Source organism: Notamacropus eugenii, chromosome 1, assembly GCF_028372415.1.
Source record: "Notamacropus eugenii isolate mMacEug1 chromosome 1, mMacEug1.pri_v2, whole genome shotgun sequence".
Lineage (NCBI taxonomy): Eukaryota > Metazoa > Chordata > Mammalia > Diprotodontia > Macropodidae > Notamacropus > Notamacropus eugenii.
This window is the reverse complement of record NC_092872.1, coordinates 82,582,852-82,600,126: the sequence shown is the minus strand read 5'-3', so window position 1 is coordinate 82,600,126 and position 17,275 is coordinate 82,582,852. Positions and strand designations below refer to the sequence as shown.

Below are 17,275 nucleotides of genomic sequence, written 5' to 3'. Positions count from 1 at the left end.
ACTGGATATGACTTTCCTGAACTGGGGGAACAAACATTTCACAAACTAACTACTAAAAAACTTTTCAAATTTGGTAACAGGAAACAAGACTTGGAGGACAATCGCTCTGCAGAAAACTGCTATTGGCTTAAGCGTTGTTACAGGCCTGCTTGCCATCTTGTTTGTCTCTGCTGTAGGGTACACAGCTGTTAGTCGAAAAAAGGGGTAAGTGGACTTTGCATTGCTTGTGGTTCATCAACATTATCAATACAACAGTTCCATTCAAGGGAGGAATATTCTGCTTTGGTGGAAGCAGCAATGGTGCTCTTGTCAGAGGACCTGGGTTCAGATCTTGCCACTGATATTTACCACCTCTGTGATCTTACCAAATCACTTACCCTCCCTGAGTCTTAGGTTCCACATTTATAAAATGAAATTGTTGGACTTATCGGATATCTGCCCTAGATTTATACTCATATGGCTGCTGATGGGGATGAGTGCTTTGATAGTATGGTGAAATGCTATCTCCAACAACTAAACCAATATTTAACTCAGTTAATCAACAAGTATTTACTAAACATCTACTCCCTTTACATCCTAGAAGTAGTAGGTATGTGTTACCATGTCCCATTTTAAGTAGCCTTCATCACTATTGCACGACTGCTGCCTGTGGGATTATAAATTGTCTAAAAAGTTGGAACTTTACTTAACCTTAAACTCCCTTTCAAAATCCACATTTAAAGTAATTTATATTTGAACTATAAAAACTTGCTATAAGCTGAAACATGACCTATAAGGTCTCTAAACCCTAAAGCAACATTTAAGAAAGAAATCAATCAGTCATTTTCCATAGAAACCATTAGCCAAAGGAGAGATAAAGGAAAAGTTCAATTTACTGATTCAACCTCCTATGCCTACAGCATAATTTGGGGGGGAAAAGCAGTCATTTCATAATGTTAACTTACATTGAATTTTTAATGAAATAAGGCCTTGAATACTAACGTTAAATCCTGAATGCAGTACATATACATTTCTTACCAGATATGATACAACGATGTCTTCTATATAAATACTACCTTGGATTTGGGAAGTTGGAGGGAAACTACTAGCCCAAACTCTTACTTAGACCTGGACCCACTGAACCTGTAAGGGTCCCTTAGAAGTTACCACTTAAGCACACAAGGAACTCTTCCCTGACTCAGCACATCAAGTTCAAAGTCTAAGGCTATTTCTATTACTACTAACTTAGCATATACTACCTGAGATCTTTGTCTGCATGTCAAGACTAGAACCCACAAGAGAAACTCCCCAATCCCATTCTCCAAATCTCCAGAGCCAAGAGGGGCTAGTGGGCCTGTGATGTATTGTAACCAAATCAAATGTGTCTTTATATAGCAATTCAAGTCAACATTTGCTACATGTTACATGTAACATGCTATTACATGTGTAAGATCAGAGGCAGCATGGTATATGTAGAGGACAGAGGATAGAGGACTTGTTAAGAAGGCCTCAGGTCCTACCTATGACATATAATGGCTGTGAGACCATAGGCCAATCACAATGTCTCAATGTCCCCACCAACTCTCTAAGAGCACAAGTTCCAGTGGGGTTACTACTCTGCATTCACTGAATGGAGTTTCCATAACAGGAGTTTTCCACGCTAATGAAATCACAGATCCATATCTCTCTCTTTTCCTCCTAAAAGTGCAAGACATCATGCTAAGCACTAGACATACATAACAATAAGACAGTCCCTGTCTTTAAGGCATTTATATCCTAGTATCAAGTACTAGGATAAAAATATATGTAATTATTTCCATATTATTATTTATATAATTATTTTATATATTATCATATAATATAAAATATATAATTGTTATATATTATGTATCACAATATATAACATATAATATAATTATGATATATAATTTATACATAAATATGTATATCCTAGTAACAAGTACATGGTACTGAACACTCTACATGTATACAAATAAATTACTTCGAGATAATCTGAGGAGGAAAAAAAGCACTAATAAGTAGTAAACTCCAGTGATAGGCTCCATAGGGTCAAATACCAACTTCTCTGGCATTTAAAGCCCTTCACAATCTGGCTCTAACATGCCCTTCCAGTCTATTATACATTTCTCCCTTTCAAGAACCATTTGCTCCAGTCAAACTGGATGTGTCGCTGTTCCTTGCATGCAGCTGCCTCCCTCATCTCTGCCTCTTAGAACGCTTAACCTCCTTCCAAGTTCAGTTCAAATTCCATCTCCTCTATACGAGGTCCTTCCTGATCCTCCAGCATCTAGTGACTACTCTACCCCCCTCCCCCAAAAAAAATCCCCCTGAATTTGTTCTGTATATGCATTAGTGGTAAGAGAGCTGAACCAGAGCACGAGGCCCACAGAGAGAAGCCAATCAGCAAGCATATATTAAGCACTTACAGCGTGTTAGACATCGTGCTGTGCACTAGGGATGCAAAGGAAGGCAATGATAATAATAATCTCTGCTCAAAGCCTCAGGCAAACATGAAAACAACTAGGTAAAAACAAACTATACATAGGATAAATTGGAGTTAATCTCAAGAGGAAAGGAATTAGAGTTAAGGGGGACTGGGAAGGGCTGCTTGAAAAAGGTGAGATTTTAGCTGGAACTTGAAAAAAGCCGGAGAAACAGGTGACAGAGTCAAAGAGGTAAAGTATGCCAAGAGTAAGGGACAACGTACGAAAATGCAAGAGTTGGGAGGTGAAGTATCTTATGCAAAAAACAGCAAGGAGGTCATTGACACAGGACTCAAGGGCATCTGGAAGTGAGTTAGGTTTTAAAAAAAAAGACTAGAAAAGTAGGAAGGAGACTAGTTATGAAAGGCTTTGAACACCAAACAGAACATGTTATGTTTGATCCTGGAGCCAATGGAGATTATTGAATAGGAAATGACATAGAAAGAAGGGCTTTAGGAAGATCGTTTTGACAGCTGAATGGAGAATAAATTGGAGTGGGGAAAGACTTGAGGCAGGGAGAAAAATAAGAGGGCTAGTACAATAATCTAGACTTCAGGTGCCTTCACTTGGTTGTCAAAGAAGAGAAGAAAGTATGCACAAAAGACAATATAAAGGTAGAATCCAGAGGATTTGTCATTGATGGGATGTGGGGCTAAAAAAGTGTAAGAAGTCCACCATGGAACTCAGGTGACTGGAAGGAATGAAAAGATAAGGCACATGCTGAGCTCCCTGGATCCCTTTTACATATATTTTACGTATACATATATATATATATATATATATATATATATATATATATATATATACTTAAGTGGGGGGAAGGGAGGGAGAGACAGAGACAGAGAGACACACAAAGAGATACAGAGACAGACAGAGAGAGAGTCAGAGTCTCTCCCAATTGAAAATAAGCTCCCTGAGGGCAGAAAGTGTTTCTTTTTTGTCTTTGTATCCTATCACTTGGCCAAGTGTCCAGCAGATAGTAGGCACTTAAATATGCTTAATTGATATGCCAAGTACCATAGACTCAGTGGATTTCAATAAACACATAGAAATGAAATCATATATTAAAAGTTTAACTAATCTGACCCTTTTACTTTTCTCCACAGGCAAAGAAGTGAAAAGCAAGAAAGCAACAAAGATTTACCTCTGGCAGTTTTGAGCCCAGTACCTCAAACTGTGTCTTTCTGAATTGAAATCCAGTCAAATCCTCTTTGCTCTACTTAATAGATTTATTGAATATTGGGTATTTTGTTATAAATAGGGGTTATAAAATACAATGCATGTATGTGCTCTGAATCTTAACACAATGGAGGCATATTAGAAAACACCAGTTCAAAACCTTTACTTAAAGCAACAATGTCAAAGGGGGAAAAGAAAGATTTTGCTAAATTGTGTAGGTTCAAATATAAGCACCATAAGAAAAACAATTACATTCAGTTAACTCCCTTTAATGATTTTTCTAAGTAAAATTTCATATCAAAGAGTGCTATAGATCATGAACTGTCCCTTCATCAATCTTCTACCAGTATATTAACTTTTTTCTTTTGACAAAATAAATGTTTTCACCTTTTTTCAAAAAATTATTTGTCAATAAAAGAAAAAAGCATTAATAATAGCTCCTATTCATACGATCACTTTTTTTGCAAAGTGTTTTTCCTGGCATCTCACTTGATCCCCACAAAAATCTTTCAATACAAGCTATGATTCTCAAATCCATTTCATAAATGAGTAAACCTTTACTGAGATTTACAGAAAGATTATGTGACTTTTCCAGGATCACACAGGTAGTGTCAAATACAGGAACCCAGATTTCCCTGATATCAAGCCCAGAACTCTATGCATTATGCCACGATGCTTCTCAAGTAAAATTGGGTGAAATCAACAGTGGCCATGTCTGACAATGATGAGCCTCATCCTGCTTTACAACATCAAGCCTCTGAAAGTCACTGCATTGCCGAGATTTCTGATACCTTTCAATGTTGCTTCCCTTTATATTACTGTTGTTATCCTGCAACTTCTCTTTGTTCTACTTATTTTGCTCTGCTTTAGTTCATAGGTGTTGCCATGGTTCTGTGAGTTCTTCATATATGTCATTTCTTATCAAGAAATCACATTCCACTATATTCAGCCCCCTTCCCCAATAAATGGGAAGCCATTTCTCTTCTATTTCCTCACTACCACAAAAGTGCTATGACAATATATTACTTCTGAGTTTTGCTTATTTAATGTGTTCTATCAATTAACATTTCAATTACTTAACCAGTACCAACGAGTTTTGAAGACCTTGCTGTTACAGTCTCTTCTCAGTTGTGTCCACCTCTTGGTGACTCCATTTGGGGTATTCTCGGTAAAGATACTAAAGTGGTTTGTCATTTTCTTCTCCAGCTCATTTTACAGATAAGGTGAAGTGACTTGCCCAGGGTCACACAGCTAGGTAGTTTCTGAGGTCAGATTTGAACTTAGGAAAATGAATCTTTCTGAATCCAAGCCTGACAGTCTATCCACTGCACCACTTAGCTGTCCCAGGTATAAACATGGAATTTATCCCTACTTTTCACATCGTTTCCCTTGAGATTCCTAACCTTCTATTCCACCCAATAACTGTGTTATTCTTTGTCTAGCCTCCCCCTCCCCCATCCCCCACTTTTCCAAGACTTCTTGCCTTTGCCCAGGACCCTCCTCTAGAACCTCACAACTTGGAATGGAGCTCCTCCAGAGCCTGGAACCTCCTTCCAAGACCCGTTCCCAGAGCCCATTTCCTGGGTTTCTCTCTTGCCTCCTTTAGGATGGTCTCTAGGATCCCCCTAGCTTCACAGGACTGGCACCTCCTTCACTACAATGTATTCTGCCTCTCGGGATAAAAATCTTCCCCCAGGGCCCGCCTCCAAGTCAAATACCCAATCACAAGTCCCGCCTCTAAAGAAAATGTTCGCCCCCAAAGGCCCCGCCTCATGTGCAACTACCTATCCCAGGCTCCCGCTTACCACATGCCCCGCCTCCAAAGCAAAGGTCCGCCCACAGGCCCCGCCTCCAAAATAATATTCTACCACAGTCCCCGCCTCCAAAGAGAGTGCCCGCCCCATGGTCCCTGCCTCCAAAGCAAACGCCCCGCCCCGTCCCCCCCACCGTATCACAAGCCCATCCCATAGGTCCCGCCTCAAAGGAAAATACCCACCTCCAGGTAAAGCCTTCCAGGAAAGTGTCGACAAGTCCCGCCTCCAAATCCCTCCCTCAGCCCCGCCTCCAAAGGCAAAGATCCGCCCCCAGGCTCCTCCTCCAAGACAAAACTATAACGGAGCGGGGGGGGGGGGGGGGGGGGTAGGGGGAGAGGGGAACCTCCTCCCCGTCGCTGTTCAGATGCCCCCAAGATCAACACCTCCCAGGGCCAATGGCATCATCCTCAGAAGACACGTAAACCCACAAGCCCTGCCTCCAAGGAAGTACTTCTCCTAGACCCCGCCTCCAAACCAAATAACCCATCACAGGCTCCACCCCTAAAGCAAATGCCTGCCCCCAGGCCCGGCCCGGACGAACACCGCCCCGCCCAGTCCCACTACGAGCCCCGCCTCCAAGCCAAATACCCTATCAGGCGCCTCTAAAGCAAACGCCCCGCCCCCATGCCCGCCTCCAAAGCCGACCGCGGTTCCCCGGACTGTTAGGGCCTCCCTCACCCCGCCCTGGTCTCCGAAGCTCCGCACTGCGCAGCTGCCTCCAGCACGGTGGCGGCGGAAGAGAGCATGGCCTGCGCGGGCTTGATAGAGAGTTTCGAGCGCCGCTTCCTGGCGGCGCGGCCTCTTCCATCCTTCCCCTGGCGGGTGAGGGAGCGCGGGGGGAGCCCCGCGGGCCCAGATCGGGGGCAGAGTCCCAGCTGGGGTGGGGAGTGGCTTGTGTCCTGGCCGGCCCTGCCGCAGGCCGCGGGCCGGGGATAGAACCGGGGCGGGCGACGCGGGATGCGGGATGCGGGGAGGAACGCGCGAGGAGCCGGGCGGGCGGGGTGGGCGATCGCGCCGCGGGCTCCGGCACGTGAGGAAGGGCTGCGCGCCGCAGTTCCAGGGCCCCGGAACCCCTTTGCCGGGCTCCTCAACGCGCCCTTCCCGCCGCCGCCCATTGACACTTGTGGCATTCAATCAACAAGCGTCTTACTTAGCGCTCCTGTGTGCCAGGCACTCCGCGGTGAGTGCTGGCGATGCAGAGAGACACAAACACCGCCTGCCTCCGGGAGCGCACCCTCCCTAGAAACAGCCATGGAGACCGTGTAAGCGAACAGAAACCTCGAAAGACACGTGGTGGCTCGGTCGTGTCCGTGACCCCGCGGACCACACTCTTCTTGGCAAAGGTCCGGGTGGGGTTTGCCATTTCCTTCTCCGGTGGATTAAGACAAACACAGGTTAAGTGACTTGCCCAGGGTCACACCAGCTAGGAAGTGTCTAAGCTCTAGTCTTCCTGACTCCAGGCTCAGCCCTCTATCTCCCAAGCCACCTACCTGTCCTTATTCAGACCTCACTGAATGAATGAATGAATGAATGAATGAATGAATGAATGAATGAATGAATGAATGAATGAATGCCTCCAAGAAAAGTTTCGCACACTCAGAATAATAAACAGTTCACCTTGACCTCCCAAGGATCCTCTACTTGACCTGGAGTCACAAACTCAAGTCCAAATTCTTTCATAGACGGCAGCTGCCTACACCAGCCAAGTCATTTAACCTCTGTCTGCCTTGGTCTCCTCAGCTTCAAAACGGAGATAACTAATAGCACCTTCCAACCCTGTCCTGTGGATAAAATAAGATATTTGTAAAACACTTCACAAACCTGAAAGCATATAAATGTTTAGCTATTATTATAATCCAATTTTCTGAGGTCCTGAACAACACTTCATGATAGGTTTAGTTGGTTTTTTTAATTGGGTTTTTTTTTAAACAAAAAGTTATACCCCTCATTGAAAAAGAAGCATATTACTACCTCTCCCATCTTAAGAAGATTTTCAAAACTACTGGGAGGTGGCAGGGAGTGAGAAAGACATAAAATAGCCTTCCCACATATGTCAAAACAATACCCCCAAACATAGAGTGGAAAATAGTGGAAATTAGGTCAGAGGACCCTGACTTAAGGGTGTAGCACATTTAATACTGCTCCCGAAGTACATTTTTCATTCTGCCAGTATTATAATTATGATTTTAAAAGTTTTCACTTAAAATTCCCTTGATGTGTAGTGAACTAACTGTGGCTATATGTTCTGATTGCTTTATACAGATTGGTTTATACCTTATGAAGTATTTCGTTGCCTATTGTAGATATTTATGTTATTTCAGTAACTTCAGTATCATGGTAAACAATATTATGAACATTAATCATTCAGAAAATAACATGGAAATTGTTATTGCCCTGGTTCAGACTTAAGATATTGTCAAGGTACAATCTCTCCATACTGGAGTCAAAACTCTAGTAAACATAGAAGCACTTGGTGTTGTGTTTGTAAAAACTTCTTATCCAGGACATAAACAGGCCTATTGAAAATAACTTTGATTGTGCCTAAGTTAACATTTTATTAATATGAAAAGATGTTTCCATAATAATATGAGGAGCCCATCTTCCTCACCTGTAAAAAATGGGAATTGAACACTACGATCAGTAACATCTCTTCTTCTGGCTTGGAATGGGCTGTATGAAAACCAGTGATTTGGGGTTGTCTTTTATGTTTGTTTGTTTCCTCTCCTTCATAGATAACGTCTAACATATCAAGGTTATGCTTTCTGAGTATGGGTTCCACTTCCTCTTGGTCTAGGGTCTCTAATGAATCTTAACATTCTTTAGTAAAAAGTACCATTTGCAAGTTTAATGTTCCTCTGAAAATGTCCTTGACATTTTTCTTCATGTTTTTTACTCTCCTTTGAATAGAGCCTTGAAGAAAAATTAAAGACTTCATTGGATTCTGAGCTGCTGCTGAATATTCTGCAGAAGGTAAAAAAAAAAAAAAGCAACAGATTTTAATGCCCTCTCACTTTGAGATATTCAGGTAGACAATCTCTGCAAGGATGTGCTGCTACCTGTATTGAGGTATCAACACAGTAGACAGTTTGGGATGCTTTGTTTCCCTGAATGAAGCTATCAGAAAAAATAAATGAAAAATGGTGAAAAGCTTACTATGAGCCAAGCACTGGGGATATAAATAGGAAAATGGAAACATTCTCTGTTCTCAAGGAACTCACATTCTGTGTGGGGACAGACAACACGTAAAAGAAAATTCAACTATAAAGCAGATGGGAAAGTCGCAGGGTTCAGGTGACAAGGTTCAGGCATTCTTGGTTTTCCAGACATCAGATACAGTCAGGGGACAGAGACTGACGCCTGATGGCCTTCTGTCTGACCAGAAGAAATAGAGTTGGTGACTCCCAATTCATCCAAGTGAGGTGAACAGTCAGGCAGGCCAGATGGGTTCTGGGCAGCAGGAAGTGAGGAAGAGGGTAGAAGGAAGTAATGGGATAAAGCTTCCCTGATGGTGACTCCAAAGGGAATAATACCTTAAGCACTACTGTTTTAAAATGTAACATTGTCTGAAAGTCTAAGCCAGTAGAAAATAGGATACATCCCAACTGCGATGATATTGTATCACATTCTCTGCCAAATGAGATAATTTGTTAGAACTGTAATCTCTTAGTTGCACGTACCTATAGGCTTCCTAAATTGCAGATTTCATTCATAGTTATCCAGTGTGTTTGGTTTTTTTTACTCATTTGCAGCCCAAAGGTAATCTGGACAGAGTCAATGTGCTCTCAACTCCTTCCAAAGGTCAAGGTCTTTCTCTGGATACAGAAGTACTTTTCTCAAATTTCCTTTCTCCAGGGAAACATATTTCTTGTGATATCACTTCTGACTCTTGAGTTAACCTTTTGAGTGTATCATGGATGATTATGGTTATAACCATATGTTCCTACCCTCCATTTTCCTCTGAATCAATAATCAATCTGCCAAGAATGTATTAAACTCCTGCTATGTTGTCAGGTACTTTGCTAAACACTAGAAATACAAATACAAAAGATAGACCCTGCCCTCAAAATCTCCTTACTTTGAATTTATCAAGCTGGTTTGGAACTGTGCCTCCAAATTAAAGCTTGCAAAACTAAGGAATAATAAAATAGATTAAAAGACTAGTTTTATTAACAACATCTTGCTTGTTATTTGTCACAGACTGTCCTGCATCCACTGTGTGTGAAACATCCACCGTCAGTGAAATACACTCGATGCTTCCTCTCTGAGCTAATTAAGAAGGTAAAGAATCGATAGCTCTCCCTCACAGAGAATATCCTGAACCAAAGCAGTGTGTGCTCTGAAGGTGAATAGGGTTTCTGGAACTCTTCCTGATCTCCCCTGAAAATGTGGATTAGATTTGTAGGAAGAGGTCAAACTTCCTCGTTCATGATCAGCAAGTGGGCTTTGAGGTGACGATTATATACAGGTCAGTCCAAAATCTAGGCTCACAAACATACCTTTATGTTCCAACTGTCTGCTTCCAGGATGGCGACTCAGAGACAATAGACCCACCACAGCTGGGTGGATAGGAGAGTCTGCCAGTCACACCATTCTTTACCACCTAACCAAGAAACAATTGATAATCGTCATTTAATCCTCTCAGCTGAATCCTTGAATTCCTGCTCACTCTTGTATATCCACAGCATGAAGCTGCTCACACAGAGCCTTTGGATGAGCTCTATGAAGCCTTAGCTGAAATTCTTTCTGCCGAGGAATCCACCCAGTGCCACCGGAGTTACTTGCTGGTAGGACAGTTTCTCCTACTTTCCTTACACTTTGACCCAGGAATCATTTGTGTACACTGTGTCCAAATTGGGCCAACAGTTCCTCATATTTGGCACTTCATGTCCCAACTCCATGTCCCCCATGTTTAGAATGCACTCCCTCCTCACTTCCATCCCTGAGACTTTCCTCATTCCCTTCAAGGTGTAACTCAAATGACATCTGTGTAGGAAATAGTTTGGATCTTCCCAGTTGCTAGTGCATTTCCCCCTCAGCTCTCCCCCCCAGATTACCTTGTAGTTATTGCATACATAAATACATGTAGCATCTGTCTACATATGTAGAAATGCACACAACGCACACACACACACACACACACACACACACACACACACACACACACACACACACACACACCCATACACATTGTCTCTGGCTAGACTTCAGATTCTTAAGGACAGGAACTGGTTTCCTTTTTCTCTATATACCCTGTTCCTGCCACAGAGTAGGGAGGCACTGGAGAAATGCTTTTTACTTGATGGGCAAAAGTGTCTTATCTCTAGTGGCACAAATGTTATCTCACAGAATGCTAATTCCAGAAGATATATGTGATATACATATACACTTCGAGAACAAACAGAAACAACTCACCAGGTTATTCAGTTCATTTTCCTGAAGAAACATAAAGATTCTATGTCTGGATGTCATGCATGGTCTTATCTGACAATCCAAATAGTGTTCTTGGTGCTATATATAGGGAACCACAAAGGTAAGAGAATGTGAGCTTCATGTTGTTGAGTTTATAAAATCAGTAACGGCCAGAGGGACATGGCATGAGTAATTCAGGGAGTCCAGGAAAGCTCTAACTGGGATTTGTGATGATTTGCTGTTCATTTCATATTTAAAGAAGCAGGCGGTTTTATTTTGTTAAAGAACTTTTCTCTCTCCCTCTCCCAGCCCTCTGGAAATTCAGTCTCACTCTCTGAAAGTACAGCAATCATTTCTCAGGGGACCACAGGCCTGGTCACATGGGATGCTGCTCTCTACCTCGCAGAATGGGCCATAGAAAACCCAGCAACCTTCACTAACAGGTAACAGATGGGACAGGAGCTAAAGCAAACAGGGAGGAAAGTAGGTTGATACTGCAGAAATACTAATTTGCTGCCTTTCTTTACTTCTCACACCCAGAACAGTCTTGGAACTTGGAAGTGGAGTTGGTTTTACAGGCCTGGCTATTTGCAAGATGTGCTCTCCCAAAGCATACATCTTCAGTGACTGTCACAGTCAGGTTCTTCAGCAACTCAGAGGAAATATCCTCCTAAACGACTTCTTGCTAACGCCAGACGCCACAACCCCCCTGCAACCTTCAGTCAGTACATTGGTCTCACCAAAACCCACTGTGACGGCTGTTCAGTTGGACTGGGATCTAGTGACTATGGAACAACTGTCCGTCTTCCAGCCAGATGTCATCATTGCAGCAGGTATTGACCAAGACAGATCAAGTTAGAGATGAGGAGTGCAGCTTGATCTGCCTCCTAGGCTAAGAGAGAAGGGGCATGGTGGTAGAAACTGTTAAGAACAAGAAAACTCAATTGAATGTTTGGGAAATTATTTTTCATCCCTTGGGTAAAATAAATACAAAGGACTGTTACCATTGGTAACAATGAGTTACTAAATCCATAACATCCTCATTTTAGGTTGCAGCTGTTCAGGTTGGTTTCATGTATGTATGTATCAGATGAATGATCTCTGGTTTTGCCCAGTAAGAGAATGAGCAGTTATGTCACAGATACCAGTTTTGAGATGAAATTCCTCAGTGCTCCTAGCAGAAAGTCTGATCCTTTAACCAGGTTAGAGTCAATTAGAGGGATTTTTATTTCATCATTTCAGCACGTTTGTTTTTTGCTCTCCACCTTACTTTGAGAGTACTAGCAGTACACTATGTAATACTTTTAGAAAGCCCTACTGAAAAAATCTCTGCTGAGATTTTTGGGCATTTTTGGCTACCTGTCTCCATAGCCTGTCTTCCCAAGAGAACATGAGAAACATGTTCTCATCCCTTCTTTGGTTTCTTATCATGCTTAAACAGAAGTGATAACTCTGATTTAGAAAGTGCTTTACAAAAAAATCTAAGATATATGGAAGTGATTGTCAAACACTGAAAACAAATAAAATAATTCAATTAAAAAAAGGAAAAAAAGTGCTTTCTTCACAACAATCCTATTGGGGTAAATAGTGCATGTATTAATCTCTGAGTCATGGTTTACTCATTGGTCAAATGAGGATCTGACTTGCTCATGATCACACAGCTAGTAATTCTTCTAACTCCCAACCCAGTGCTCTTTCTACCTTAACACTGTTTCTTAAACAACTTCCATTCATGTCTTCTGTTTCTAAAACACTTTACAGACATCCCTACTTGGGTAACAAGCCTTAAAGATAGCTTCAAAGAAAAGCACCATTTTAAAAACTTATGGAGAAAAGCAGTGTTTTTCACTTATCGTATTAGGAGGCTTCAATATTCCTGTTATTCTCATCTTTTGTGCACACAGAACCTGATTTGCATCACTGACTGAAGTCTCTTGAGGGTCTATCTGCCAACCCTAAAATTCTGTGATTCTTTATTTCTATTGTTTAGGCTGGTTGATTCTTCATTTCATTGTGAGGCTTTCAGCTAGAGTGGCAGTCTACCAAAGGAATAGGGCATTTCATCCAGTTGTTTTTAAAGAATCTTTAAAAACAAAGTCTTCTTTTCTCCCAATCACGGGCTACAGTCATTCTGGTAAACTGGAACTGAAAAATCATCAGAACATCGGAAAGCTGGAAAGGACCTCAGACCTCTTCTTCATTTTTATCTCTGAGGGTGAGAGAGGTTAATGAGTTGTTCCCAAGTTGTAGGATCGTAAGCAGCAGAGTGGGATTCGAAGTCGGGCCCTACACAGGACCTACACAGGTCCAAATCTAGTGCTCTTTTTCACTGTACTAATCTTAGAACATAGAAATGGTTAAGGATAACTTTCAAGTTTTGTTTCACATGCATCTTTTATATTGGCCAATCAGCTTAAAAAATTATGTAAATATATTTAAGGGCACAGGTCATTGCCTGTGATTTTTATTTTTTGGTAGTACCTTTTAGCAGCTTGAAAATAAACTTTTCTCCTGGATTATTCCATTTTAATCAGCGTAATTTTCCTCCACCCTAATGAAGCATAAGACAAATGTAACTGCTGTATTCTCCAGGCCTTTCTTCCTAAGTCAATGATATACGTAACACTTATAATTTTAAGAAATAAACTTAAAAGGAAGTGAATAATCTGAGTTTCTCATTGTAGATGTGCTATATGACCCAGAGATCATCCTCTCCCTCATTGGAGTACTGCAAAAGCTCTCTGCTTGCCAGACAGAGCAGGGAGCTCCAGAAGTGTACATTGCCTTCACTATACGGAACCCAGACACTTACCAGCTGTTCAGGATGGAGCTCAGTAAGTACATTGATGTGGAGGTGAGAAAACTTTTAGTCTAGTTACTTTCCTTAAGGAGACAGATCTAACCTGTACTAAATATGTACAAAGAGGACATAGAGAAGGTAAAGCGAGGAGGCCGGAAGAGTGGAGAGAAAAGAACGGTGTGGCTCCAGTGACCCACTAATATAAATTACTAGCGATGGCAATTGCTTCTTGCAACAAGAGTTAACTCCCAGAATGGTTGTGTCTAGTCCCAAGGCAAAGAACGAGTCAGGGTATGCTACCAAGAATCAAACAGAAATCTTGTAGGCATTTGAATTCTATCTCTCAGATTTGTGTTACTTACACAACTAAAATGACTTCTATTCTCCAATGTTGAGAGCATAGTACTTTTTTTAAAATACCTTAAACCTTTTCCTTAATTTCTTCTCTCCCTTAAGCCTTAACGCTAAATGTAAATTTATTATTCAAGAGAATATTGCCCAGACGTCTCTCTACCCTTCTAGTGTATCTGACAGTACGACAGCCAAAAAAGGATTACTGTTAAGGAACAAATCTTTTATAAATTCTTCAGTTTTCATCCTATAGCTAACAGCAGGAAGCAATTAGCACACTTGGTTTTCTTTTTAATCCTAATCTTATAAGTAATTAAGCATTTCTGCTGTAATTACAGCCATTAGTAAATGAAAATGTGTTTTCATTTCATAAGTATCTTATTAGGAATCAAGTTTCACAAACACTTTTATGTGCTAATACCCTCCTCTTAAGGCAGAAGGCCTTAAAGAAATAATGAACCATGACAACACAAGCATTATTAATGAATTTGGTAATGCTTCTTCTATACTGTGGATTTTAGCTAAAACCCAGTAGCACTAGGAAATTAATAGATTATGCCTAAAGTGACATTTCTACCCTTAATCTGATTTCTTTTCTTTAATTCTCATCAAAGTATTGATATACAGCATTACATGCATCACATTACTTTATATCATTTTGTTTATTAAGGACAACAAATAACCAAAAAGTCCCTCTGCAAAGATCAGAATCTGATGTTCTCACAGCTAATTGAACAGAAGTGTTAAAACATAATATGAATGACAGGTACAAAGCATACAGCTCTATACTGACAGCACTTCACTAATGCCTCCCTCTAAACCACTATACTAAAACATTTTCTATTTCTTTCTAGGTAGAGTTGGGATTGGATGGCAGAAAATTCCTAGTCACAACCAGAAATTGTTTCCATATGAAAACCATTCAGAAATGGTAATTCTAAGATTATTGGTGTAGATTGTGCAGATAGTTCAAGGCTACAGTGAAGATTTAGAGAATTTTTAGGAAAAAGCTCTATTTTGGAGCTCCTGCATAAAACTTGAATCATCGGACCAGTTATTTCCTTATAAAAAAGGAAAATGTGACATGTACTTATTGCTCTGTGAGCAACTCCCTGTAAATACAGGAACTAAAAATGAGTGAAAATACAAAGATTTTACCTGTAAAGATAAAACTATCAGAGTGCTTTTTTTCCCCATTTTAACATTAGCACACATTTCATTTCAACCTCCAGAATTTTGATCTCTGAACTTCCCATCTCTACCATAGCCTCCCACCCTCATTCAGATTGAATTTAATGCCTGCGTACTCCTTGGGTCTCCTTGCCACTATCCCCAGTCTTTTCTCAGCCATTTAAAATATGCTTTCACTAGCATCCTGGCACCTTTTGGCCTTTCACTCTCCTCCATTTGCCACTGTCTAGCCTTAGGTAAGTGCCAGTAAGTTACTTCAGTTTCTGCACTGTCAAGTGTTACAAAGGAAAATCCTAACTGTGCTAACATGTTGCATTTATACTATCTGCCCTCAGCTTGGTGATTCCTAGCATTCATCAGTTGATCCTCCACCACATTCTCAATTCTGGGCATTTCAGACTTTTCTAATGTCCCTAAGCACCTAATCTCACCCCTTAACTCTTTGTTCTCTCATGGCCCTTATTCCTTTCCTGAGGTAGTCAGGGTCATCTAATGTGAACTACCTCAGCTTCCTTTTCCATCTGGAAAAATTTCTTATCATTTCTTTTCTGCTTAAATTATAAGGAAGAATTATAGGATTTTACAGTCAGAAGGGACCTGAAAGATAAAATCTAACCCCCTCATTTTTCTTAGAAGTGTCCCTCCCTAAATATGAGTGTTCCCCTACAGTTCTCTCCTCAGCCTTTTACTTCTCTGCTTGCACCCAAATCATACACTCACAACTTCAGGTATCACCTCTACAAACAAGATTCCCAAATCTACTTCTCCATGACCTCAAGCTTTCTGGAACCAAATTTCCAACTGCCTCCTGTAAAGCATTTCAAAGTCAACAAGTCTAAAACTAAACTTATTATACCCCCAAGGTATTAAAGAAATAATAGCTAATAATAACCGCTAGTTTTCTATAGTGCTTTATAGTTTGCAAAGTCTTTCACATATTAAACTCTCTTTGAGCTTCATAACAACCATGTAAGGTAGGTGATATTATCATCACCATCTTTACGGGTGAGGAAACTGAGACATAGAGAGAGTAAGAGGCTAACCAAGGATCACCTAACCAAGGAGGGTCTGAGGCAGAATCTGAAGTCAGGTCTTCCTGTCTCCAAGTCCAGTGCTCTGCTTACTGCACCACTCATATTTAGCTAGCATATGTATATCGCTTTAAGAATTACAAAGCATTTAATCCTCACAACAACCCTGGAAGGTAGGTACTGTTCTTCCTATTTTACAGATAAGGAATCTGAGGTGGTAGTTAAGTGACTTACTCAGGGTGACATAGTTGGTAAGTGTTTGAGGCTAGATTTGAACTCATGTCTTCCTGACTCTAGGTCTAGTGCATTATCTACAAAAATATTTATAGTATCTTTTTATGTTAACAAAAAACTGGAAACTAAGGAGCGACGCATCACCTGGGGAACAGCCAAACAAACTGTGGCCTGTGAATGGAATAGAATATCATTGAAAGGCCATTTCAGACAAAAGTGGGAAGACTTATAACAACTGATACAGAGTAAAAAGAGTAGAACCATGAAAATAATGTACATAATAGCATTATAAAAGCAACCTTTAAAGACTTGAGAACTTCAGGCAACGCAGTGAGAAGCTTCAGTTCCAGAGGACCTACCTATGATGAAACCTGCAACCCACCTCTAACAAGCTGATACACTCAAGATCAGAATAAGGCATGATTTCCTTGGACAAGGCCAGTGCAAGAATTTGATTTACTTTGCTGTGTATATTTGTTATGAGAGGATTTTTTAATTGTTTTTATTTGGGGGTAGGAGAAGGATGAGAGGAAGAGAAAATAAATGCTTTTAAAAAAAAATTTGATGACTAAAACTAAACTTTTGTTACACAAAAAAGCTATTCCTCCTCTTGTTTTTTCTCTGTCTAGGAACAGTTTTATGTCTTCTCTAACTTAAAACATCTCTGTCATCTCTTAAATAATCCCTTCACTTCCCAAAATATCAATCACCTCCTTCCCATCCCTACTCCTCTGGTTTAGATCCTGACTGTCTTTATCCTGCTAACTGTTGCATTGCCTTTGG

The 17,275-nt window shown here is 40.8% G+C and overlaps 2 protein-coding genes and 1 long non-coding RNA gene across 4 annotated transcripts in view; 2 read left to right on the top strand and 1 right to left on the bottom strand.

The window, feature by feature from the left end:
- LOC140504313 (ectonucleotide pyrophosphatase/phosphodiesterase family member 7-like) overlaps positions 1-3,671 on the top strand; it is a 56,803-nt gene extending 53,132 nt beyond the window's left edge. Inside the window, exons 5-6 of the mRNA XM_072609152.1 lie at positions 81-204; positions 3,590-3,671. Coding sequence (XP_072465253.1) covers positions 81-204; positions 3,590-3,671 — 206 coding nt within the window. The remainder of the gene's footprint in view (positions 1-80; positions 205-3,589) is intronic.
- Positions 3,672-6,153: 2,482 nt separating this feature from the next.
- LOC140503995 (protein-lysine N-methyltransferase EEF2KMT-like) lies at positions 6,154-17,066 on the top strand. 2 transcript variants are annotated; one of them, XM_072608456.1, is made up of 9 exons: positions 6,154-6,298; positions 8,384-8,446; positions 9,674-9,754; positions 10,159-10,260; positions 11,195-11,328; positions 11,426-11,718; positions 13,570-13,719; positions 14,891-14,967; positions 16,623-17,066. In XM_072608456.1, the coding sequence occupies exons 1-9, from the start codon at positions 6,221-6,223 to the stop codon at positions 16,722-16,724; spliced, it is 1,080 nt and encodes a 359-aa protein (XP_072464557.1). In that variant the 5' UTR covers positions 6,154-6,220; the 3' UTR covers positions 16,725-17,066. The 2 variants fall into 2 exon arrangements, with proteins under 2 accessions (XP_072464557.1, XP_072464565.1); XM_072608464.1 differs by lacking the exon at positions 16,623-17,066 and having other exon boundaries at positions 14,891-15,208.
- The window catches only part of LOC140504017 (uncharacterized), a 44,499-nt gene continuing 33,397 nt past the window's right edge, over positions 6,174-17,275 (bottom strand). Inside the window, exons 4-7 of the long non-coding RNA XR_011966940.1 lie at positions 10,889-11,777; positions 9,973-10,076; positions 8,310-8,437; positions 6,174-7,257 (exon numbers count right to left, since the gene is read on the bottom strand). This is a non-coding gene — a long non-coding RNA (uncharacterized lncRNA). The remainder of the gene's footprint in view (positions 7,258-8,309; positions 8,438-9,972; positions 10,077-10,888; positions 11,778-17,275) is intronic.